At 36.2% G+C, this 10033-nt stretch overlaps 1 protein-coding gene across 1 annotated transcript in view; it reads right to left on the bottom strand.

Annotated features, from left to right (window-relative positions):
* The window catches only part of ZCCHC4 (zinc finger, CCHC domain containing 4), a 47337-nt gene that overhangs the window by 30209 nt on the left and 7095 nt on the right, over positions 1-10033 (bottom strand). The window contains exons 4-5 of the mRNA XM_012664195.1: positions 544-819; positions 23-103 (exon numbers count right to left, since the gene is read on the bottom strand). Of these exons, the coding sequence (XP_012519649.1) occupies positions 23-103; positions 544-819 (357 nt within the window). The remainder of the gene's footprint in view (positions 1-22; positions 104-543; positions 820-10033) is intronic.

Below are 10033 nucleotides of genomic sequence, written 5' to 3'. Positions count from 1 at the left end.
ATATTATATTTTGTAAACCTACCGAAAATCAATATCCAGTAAAAGGCTTTTAATGTTAGACTTCTTGTCACCTGATGCTGTCGACATGATCAGCTCATGCAACCTAAAGCAATTAGTGAAAGCAAATTTAGTAAGAAATTACAAATGTCATAGACAATAAGCAAAACACACAACAAAACCCATCAATGTTCTTCTGATATTTCTGATTATGTCAAGGAAACACTGAGGAAAATTTGGCAGGTATAACCGAATTTTCATTTTTGCAAATATTTGTTAAAGAGCAGAATTACCTGAAACGGAGGAGTCTAATATCATAAACAATTCAGGAGTCAAATCAGAAAGACTCTCCCATCACATACCAGAAAGAAATCTCAATCGGAATATAGGTTGCAAACTCGTTAAAAAAGGGACCATGTTTTACACTTTCTTTGAATACTCAAAAGCTTCACGCTGTACTCTGTACATAGTAAATAACTACTTGATAAAAATCTTACATTTTCTAAAGTGATGATGAGTATTTTTTTTAAAAATCATATAACATACCTTGGTGTTCCAACACACAGTACTCTTCTGAATCCAAGGGTAGAAAGTAGGTCTACCAAGAACTGACAGCTCCTATCAGCAAACAGATACTGGGCATTTGCCTTCTTGTTTTCCAATGGATAAAGGAGTTGACTGGGCCTTCGTAACTGGGTGATAGAAACATCACCCATGACCTGATGCTCACAATGCCTCCCCCATTCATCTGGTAACAGCAACTGCTGACACCTTTGACAAAACTTCCTCTGAGTCAAGGGCAACTCTATAAACTTCAAGTACCTTCAAGACACAATAAAACACAAAGTAATATATTTTAAATTTATTGTCTTAAAGAAAATGTATTTTTGCTATTTTCAGTGTCCAAAAAGTGTTCTTATTTCCTAAAGAGTATTGCATAAAAAAGAAAGGTAAGAAAAATCTGTGGCATGTCGGCTAGAATTTATGTCTGGCTGCGTATCTACAAAGTTGAAAAGAATCAGCAATTTAATAAGAATTGAGACGCTCCAATTTAGTCACTGAATGAAGATCAATATCCATTTAAAATGTGAATATAATATATTTCTCAAACAACTTAGTAGTAATGACAACTACTATCAAGTTAAAATTTATTGACAAATTCATGTGTTCCAACTTTGAAATGTTAAACAGTCTGGCTCAGTTGACAGTCATTTTAAAATGAGAAATTAAGATCATTCTTCAAGTTCTTATGGCATACTTAACAAGAAAAATTACCTCCTACAAGAAAAGATGTTCCTACAAAGCTCCTCTGTTCTTAGCATTACTGACAGAGGCAGTTATAAGCTTACCCCCGAAACAGCAAGACAATAATCAAAGACTTAAAAAAAGACTATACTGGACCTCACATTTGATCTCTTTCAGGTCGCCCTTATATCTGATTTAAAGCCACCATTTTTTTTTCTTTTTAATTTTTATTAGAGATTACTGAAGAGAGAAAATAATCATTGTCAGTATGTCTTAAAAACTGCTGATTTTGTATATGTGATACCAGCTATGAAATCAGAGTAAGAAAACAAGAGAAAAATAAATAAGATTATTACAGACCATAGAGAGTCAGAAATGTCTAAAACTGAGCATGTTAAATAGCACATTAAAGGATTCTTACAGTTTGAGAAGAGTCATACAGTTTCCATGGAACTAAATTTGGGAACTACAGTGTAAAAACTGTGAACTTAACATGTAATCATAGTCAGTATTAAAACTTTTTATATCTAAGCACAGTTTTACTTCAAAGCACCCAAGGCAGTGACAAATAGATATTCTGAATGGCTACAGCAAGAAATAAGCTATCGTGCCAGTAATTTAAATGTTTCTATTTCTATGATAACTGTTCTTTTGACAGCTTTATCTATAACTAAAAGGAAAAAGGAGACAGAGGGATGTTAGAAGAAACTTCTTAGTAATTTAAAGTAGAAATGTCAGTACCGGAAAGGGCCCCTATGAAATGAAAGGCAAGTGAAAAGAACCAACAGACACTCTTCAGCAGCAAACACTGGATTTACTACTATTACACCTTCATCACAAAACGTCAAGTGTCGACGACCTCCACGTCCAACCATGATAGGGTAGCAGGTAATCAGATCTACCATTCTGGCCCTCAAAACAATTTTTAAACAGACAAAATATATGAAACAACAGTTTTCAGATATTAGACAACTGGCAGCCCAAACAGTGAATCCCGAGGGAAGGGAACAGATGAAGTGAGTCGTGCAACTAGCCAGCTTACTGCCTGTGGAGAGCTGGCAGCTTGAGGGTGGAGAATCTAACAGAGCTCAAGGAGCTGATGAGACAGAGTAGAGAATTTGGGGAGGTGAAGGCAGCTCGAATTAACAGGAAGAGTACTGGAGAATATACGTGGAGTACAGGAAGAGCAGAAAGCTGTACGCTGAGAGAAAGAGAGAGAAAGAGAGAGATCTCCAAAATCTGCCGGTGACTCTCCTCAAACCTTTAGCTGAGTGCTGATCAGCACATGGCGTGAAGAAACCAAGGTGAGGGAAAGAACCACTGGAAAGCCGCAGGTGGAATCACCGCTGGAATACACACCCAGGACCCAGGACGGTTTGTCCACCGACAAGCCAGAGTGGAAAAGCCTCTCTATACACGAGCATCAAGAACAGCACTCAGAAGAGCACTGCCTCAGTAGTGCAGAGAAACACAAAGGGTGGAACAAAGGGTGCTCATTCCTGCCTAAAAAGCTTAAAGACAAGCCTCCAAAAGCAGGGTCGCTACACTGCTTCTGTAAAGATCAGATAAATATTTTGAGCTTGGCAGGCCATAAAGTCTCTCTGTCACAATTATTCTGTTGTGATAGCACAAAAGCAACCACAAACCAAAGGTAAATAAATAGGATGGCCAAAGTTGGGCTACAGGCAGCATGCAGTTTCCCAAATCCCGCTCAGGAATATCAAACTATAGCAAGTAACTTAGCTGTGTCCCAGAGCAAAGCTCAAAAAATGTGTAAAGGAATTAAAAATATCCAGTATACAACAAGGTAAAATTCACACTGCCAGCATCTAATCAAATATTACCAGGTATGAAAAGAAACAGGAAAACATGAACCCATGATTAGGAAACAATAAATCAATCCAAACTAACCCAGAAATGAAAGATGATACAATTAATACACAGAGACATTAAAGTCACTTACTATATATTCCACGTGTTCAAAAAGGTAGAGAAAAACATAAGCCTGTTAAACAAAGACATGGAAAATATAAAAAGATGCAAATCTAACCTATAAAGATTTTTTAAAATTGTATAATATACAAAACATCCTAGATGGGATTAATAGCAGTTCAGGAACTACAGAGAGAAGATCTGTAAACTTGAAGGCATAGTCTTAGAAACTATCCAAAATGAAACACTAAAGATGTGTAAAGGAAGCCCCCAAAATGGGGTTGGAGGGGGAGAAAAAAATTTCAAAATATAATGAATGAAAATTTTCAAAATTACATAAAAGATCCAAGAAGCTCAGAGAACCCCAAGCACAAGAAACATGAAGGAAAACTATAAAACACATCATAATTATTCAAGATCAATGATAAAAAGAAAATCTTAAAAGAAAACAGGGAAAAAGACACATGTACAGAGGAATAAAGATAAGACTGACATCAGGCTTCCCACTGAAAACAAAGCAAGCAAGAAGACAATGGAGCAATAGCAATTCTATACAAATTCTTCCAAAAAACTGAAGAGATGGGAACATTTCCTGGTTCATTTCATGAGGTCAGCATTACCCCAATACCAAAACCAGGAAAAAAAAATTCCAAGAAAACTACAGACCAATACACTCATGAACACAAACTCAAATATTATTAACAAAATTTTTAGCAAATGACATCCAGCAATATATAAAAAAGGTAATACATCACGACCAAGTATAATTTATCCCAGGAATGCAAGACTGTTTTAACATTTGAATTCAATCAATGCAATTTACCATATTAACAGTCTAAAAAAAAGATCTCATTAGATGCAGAAAAAAGCACTTGACAAAACAAACATCCATGATGAGAAAGATTCTCAGAAAACTAGGAATAGAAGGGAACTTCTACAACCCGTTAATGGGCATCTAAGAAAAACCTACAGCCAACAGATACTGATGAAAGACTGAATGTATTCCCCCTAAAATTGGGACAAAGCAAGGATGTCTGCGCTTACCCTTTCTACTCAGCGTTGACTACGGTTTCTAGCCAGTTTAATAAGACAAGATAAAGAAATAAAAGGCAGCAATTGAAACGGAAACATTAAAACTTCTTTATTCACATGATCAGGTACATACAAAGTCCTAAGGAATTCTTCAAAAAAAACTGCTAGAACTAATAAGTAAGCTTATCAAGGTTGCAAAGTAAAAGATCAATATACAAAATCAACTCTGTTGTTATAGACTAGCAACAGATAACCCAAAATTCAAAAACACAACTATTTAAAACAGCATTAAAATATGTGAAATATTTAGGGATAAATCTGACAAAAGATGTACAACCCCAGAACACTGAAAATTACAAAACATCATAGAGAAAAACTAAAGATTATTTAGTAACTGAAGAGATAATCCACGGTCATGGATTAGAAAACTCAATATTACTAAGATGTCAACTCTCCTCAAATTTATCTATAAAATCAATACAATTTCAATCAAAATCCTAACCGTTTTGTAGAAACTGAAAAACTCATTCTAAAATTCATATGAAAATGAAAAGAACCTAGAATAGCCAAAACAACTATTGCAGGCTGAGTAATGCTCTCTTCCTCCCCACCTCCCACCAAATATGTCTACATCCTAATGTGGAACCTGTGAATATGTTGTTATTTTATATGACCAAAGAGACTTTGAAGCTGTGATTAAGTCAAGGCTCTTGAGATGTGGAGACAAGAAAAGTAGGCAGCCTCTAGACACCAGAAAAGGCAAGGAAAATTCTCCTCTCAGAATCTTCAGCAAGAACCAGCTCTGCCAACAGCTTGACTTTAACCTAGTGAGACTGATTTTGAACTTTGGACCTCCAGAACTAGAAGAGAATAAATTTGTGTTGTTTTAAACCACTAAGTTTGTGGCAATTTGTTACAGCACCAACAGGAAACTAATGTAGGTGCCAAATCAATTCAATGGGGAAAGGACAATATTTTCAACCAGTGGTGCTGGAAAAGTTCAAAAGCCCTATGCAAAGCAATGAACCTTGACCCTTACCTCACTTTGTATTAAAAAACTAACCCCAAATGGATCACAGACCTAAGTTCAAGAACTAAAACTTTAAAACTTCTAGAAGAAAATATAGCAGAAAATAATGATGACTGGATTTGGCAAAGATTTCTTAAACAGGACTCAAGCACAAAATATAAAAAAAAGAATCAAGAAATTGGACTTCAAGACCTAAACTTTTTTCTTCAAAAGATACTCTATTCATAAGCAACAAAAGATAAAGAAATCAGACTTAATCAAGATTTAAAATTTTTGTGCAGCAAAGGACACCATCACAAAAGTGAAAAGACAACCTAAGAATGGGAGAAAATATTTGCAAATTATACATCAGGTAAAAGAATAATATACACAATATATAAGGAACTCTCACAACTCAACAATAAAAAGACAATTAGCCCAATTAAAAGACAGTACAGGAAATGAATGGACATTTCTCCAAAGATAATACACAAATAGTCAATAAGCACATGAAAAGATGCTCAACATCATAAATACAAATTAAAACCATAATGAAATATCATTTCACAACTATAATTAAAAAGACAGATAATAACAAGTGTATGTGGAAGACAGGGAGAAACTGGAATCTTCATACATAACTGGTGAGAATGTAAAATAGTGTAGCCACTTTGGAAAAGTTTGGCAGTTCTGTCAAAAGTTAAGCATATACCCACCATATGATTCAGCCATTATACTCTAGGTATTTACCCAAGAGAAACAAAAGCATGTATCTGTACAAAGACTTATACATATATGTTCGTAATAGCTTTATCTGTAAGAGTCAACAAAGTGGAAGAAATCTAAATATCTACAACAGGTGAATGGATATATCCATACAGTGGAATACTATCTGGGAATAAAGGAATGAACAACTGACAAACACATCAACATGGATAAGTATCAAAAATATTTATGCTAAGTAAATGAATGCACCTCCTCCCCAAAATAGAGCTTACTGTGAGACTCCATAAAACTTTTAGAAAATGCAAACTAATGTATAGCAACAGAAAGCAGATCAGTGGTTGTCTGGGGACCCTGGGGGTAGAGGGCTATAGGACGAAAGGGCAGGAGGAAATTTTTGGGGGTAATGGACATGTTCATTATCTTGACTGTGGTTACGGTTTCACGGGTTGATGCATATGTCAAAATTTATCAGATGGTACATTTTAAATCTGTGCAATTTATTGTATGTAAATTATGGTACCTTGATAAAGCTGAAAATAAGAAAAAAAAGTTAATTTTTTCCTAACAATCCACAGATCACTAGGGTGACCATACATTCCTGGATGCTCAGGACAATCCCAGTTTACATCTACCATCCTCAAGTTCCATTTGGTTAGTGCCCCTTTCACTCTCAAAAAGTGTCCATAAAAAATAAAGTGTCCAAATTTGAGTTAAAATTACATAGCCACCATACATATAACCACCATCATACTGTAAAAATTAAATCAAATTCAAAAAGTGCTGTGTCACAAAGAATAATGATTTCAATGGACTAAAACACCAAATTTTTAAAATACATGTTTCCATAGTGATATTAAAGGCAACAGAACAATAATCCTGATTAATCAACTTTGGAAGTTGCTGGAGTACTAAATCATTTCTCTAAAAATTGTTTTACAAGGACAGAAGAGGAAGAATGAAACATATATCTTGTCTTTCCCACATGAACTGTAATGAGGTAAGTCAACAGTTGATGAAACAAAGTTCTTTCTTACAGAAGAATATAGCTAATGAATGCATAAACAATGACAAGATTCTGTAACCCTTTACAACCTCTAGGCAATGATCATCAATTACTGCTATAAGTCATTAGACAAAAGGCTGACAGGGAACTTTATTAACGGATGGTTCAGGCTGGCTAATAGCTAAACACATGATCGATCTCAACATTACAAAGCGAACAAGCAGACATTATCTGCCTTTTGATGTCATACAGAAGGAAGTACACTCACCAGACAGGAAGGTAAATTCTATAAGAATTAGCCAAGAGCTGACTATAGCTTCCTCGGGAGAGGGGAAAATGCAGAGGTAGAAAACAGGAGTGTTGGCTGTTCTTTGTAAAACTTCAGAACTACATGTAGTTATTTTTTATTGAGATATAATTCACATACCATACATATTATTCACCCTTTTAAAGTATACAATTCATTGGTTTTTAATGTATTCACAAAATTACGCAACCATCACAATCTAATTCCAGGACATTGTCATCACCTCAGAAAGAAACCACGTACCTGTCAGCAATTATCCCCAATTCCCCACCCTTCACCCCAGCCTCTGCACAACCCCTAACCTTCTTTGTATCTCTACGGACTTGCCTATTGTGGACACTGGAATCACGCAATAGCCACATATAGATTTTGATTAAAAATTTTTGATTAATTAAAAGCTTTTGTTTAAAAAATAAAAACTGCCAGAGGATGAATTTCAGCCAAAAAAGAGATAAGAAACCACTGCAGGCCAGGTGCGGTGGCTCACACCTGTAATCCTAGCACTCTGGGAGGCAGAGGCAGAATGATTGTTTGAGGTCAGGAGTTCCAGACCAGCCTGAGCAAGAGCTGAGAACTCGTCTCTACTAAAAATAGAAAAATTAGACAGGCATGATGGCATGTGCCTGTAATTCTAGCTACTCGGGAGGCTGACGCAGGAGAATTGCTTGAGCCCAGGACTTTGAGGATGCTGTAAGCTAGGCTGATGCCACCACACTCTAGCCCAGGTGACAGAGTGAGACTCCATCTCAAAAAAAAAATCAAAAAAACAAAGAAAAAAGAAACCACTGCAAAGGGGCTGTCAGTAAGCACTGAATCTATTTAACCACAGGACCAAAACAGAAACAAATGTGGTAGTATAATACAAAATACAATTAAGATAAATCCAAACAAAAGGAGGAAGGAAAGAAGAGAAGGTGGGAGAGGGTGTGAGCATACTGATTTTCTCATATTTTACAGACATGAGCCTAAAGATAGAATTGAATAAGATGTAACTGAAACTCAAGTAAGCTATAAGCAATATTCAAAGGCATAAAAGTTAACCTGCAAAATAAATAATCAACTAAAGCCAGATAGTGATTGCAGAAAGAGATAGGAAGAAGAAATATACTCAATTGATCTCATTTTTTAGGTGGATGAAAACAAAAAAAATGATTAAATATAGTCTAGAAAGTTGCAAAGGTAAGCACAAAATACAGAAGACAACAAAAATATCGAAGAAACACATATTAAAAAAAGAAAACACAGACCATACAGTGAAAGAGAACAAAAAGAAGCAATAAAAAACAGAAAACATAAAATAATACAGCAAACTAAGACTAAGTATTCTCTTATATCAACAATGAAAATGGGCTAAATTCACCCACTAAAAGAAAGCCTGTCAGATTGGATCACAAAGCCAAATCCAAGCATCCTATTTCATCATTTCTAAGATGCATGTCTTTTTCACCTTTTAGCATCTGCAATATTGAGATATGACTGCCATCAGCCAGATGTCATGACGTAATGCAGACCTCATGAAAATGTGGTCCTAGCACCACACACTGCCATGTCTTCAAGCCAGTGCTATGCACTGCTTGCTAAACTATGGAGGGGAGCTAACTGCCATCACCCTGTGATTCAGTACCAAAACACACACTGTACATGCAATCAAGCGCCAAAACAGAGCAATGGCATACATTTGATATTAGAGAAGTAAACAAATACTCCTTGTTGAAAGAATGATGACAACCATCAAGAGCTTTAGAGAACCAAAGAAAGGAAGATCCCACAAGTAGATGAAGTAGTATCAGGTTTTATTACTCAAACATGGTCAAAAAGACTACCTGTCACACACTGAGTGATGCCAGGTGAAGGCAGGAGAAACTGCAAAGTCACTAGGAAGGAAGGAAAGAAGTTCAAAGCAATGAGGGGCTGGTGTGATGATTCACTCACCATAAGGGACTAAGTTTAATCATTTTTAAAAGGAAAAGGAGGAAGTGACGCCGCGGGGAGGGCGGCACCCGCCGCTGTCAGTCTGCGGGGATGGCCAGGGGGGCGGGCTGCTCTCTGTCCTCGCCGGGGCCCCCTCCCCCTTAAAAAAAAAAAATAAATAAAAATAAAAATAAAAAGGAAAAGGAGAACACTCCTAAAGGCACCTCCACTTACATGATATATCTTTGTTCCTTGTCAATTAACTCTTTCCTTTAACTATTTCCAAAAGCTTCAGAAAGCTTTATTGCTAATTTATTAACCTTTTCTTTACAAGATATAAACAGATCTTGTGCATATTTCCCTCTATTCAAAATCACCACATAACTATCAACTACACGGCCTTAAATTTAACATTCAGACACAAGGCTTTTTAAAAGCTCGGTAGAAAGAACATGAGAGAGAACATGAAGCCCTGAAGATTACTCAGCGCTCCCTCCTTATTCGCATATACTACACATACCCTGGGGGAGAGGAAATTCATTCTGCTGCATGGCTCAGCGTGATTCACAAACTGCAGGCTAGCATTTTGAAATGTCATTTTTATTGATCTCCATTTGAGGTTCCATTCGCCTTTCCTGGAGTACACAAATCATGTTTATGGCATTTCTCTAATAGCAGACCTTGAAAATCTAAGTTTAAATAAGCTCTGAAAAAAAATAACCAAATTAAATATCAACTAAACAAAACTATCTGGATGCACATAAATTAATACTGATTTTAGCAATCAAAAATATCTTCCCGGCCAGGCATGGTGGCTCACGCCTGTAATCCTAGCACTCTGGGAGGCCGAGGCGGGCGGATCGTTTGAGCT

The sequence above is a fragment of the Propithecus coquereli genome, unplaced genomic scaffold, assembly GCF_000956105.1.
Source record: "Propithecus coquereli isolate 6110/MARCELLA unplaced genomic scaffold, Pcoq_1.0 Scaffold87, whole genome shotgun sequence".
NCBI classification, from domain to species: domain Eukaryota; kingdom Metazoa; phylum Chordata; class Mammalia; order Primates; family Indriidae; genus Propithecus; species Propithecus coquereli.
Note: the sequence above shows the minus strand (reverse complement) of the source record. Positions and strands in the feature narration are given on the sequence as shown.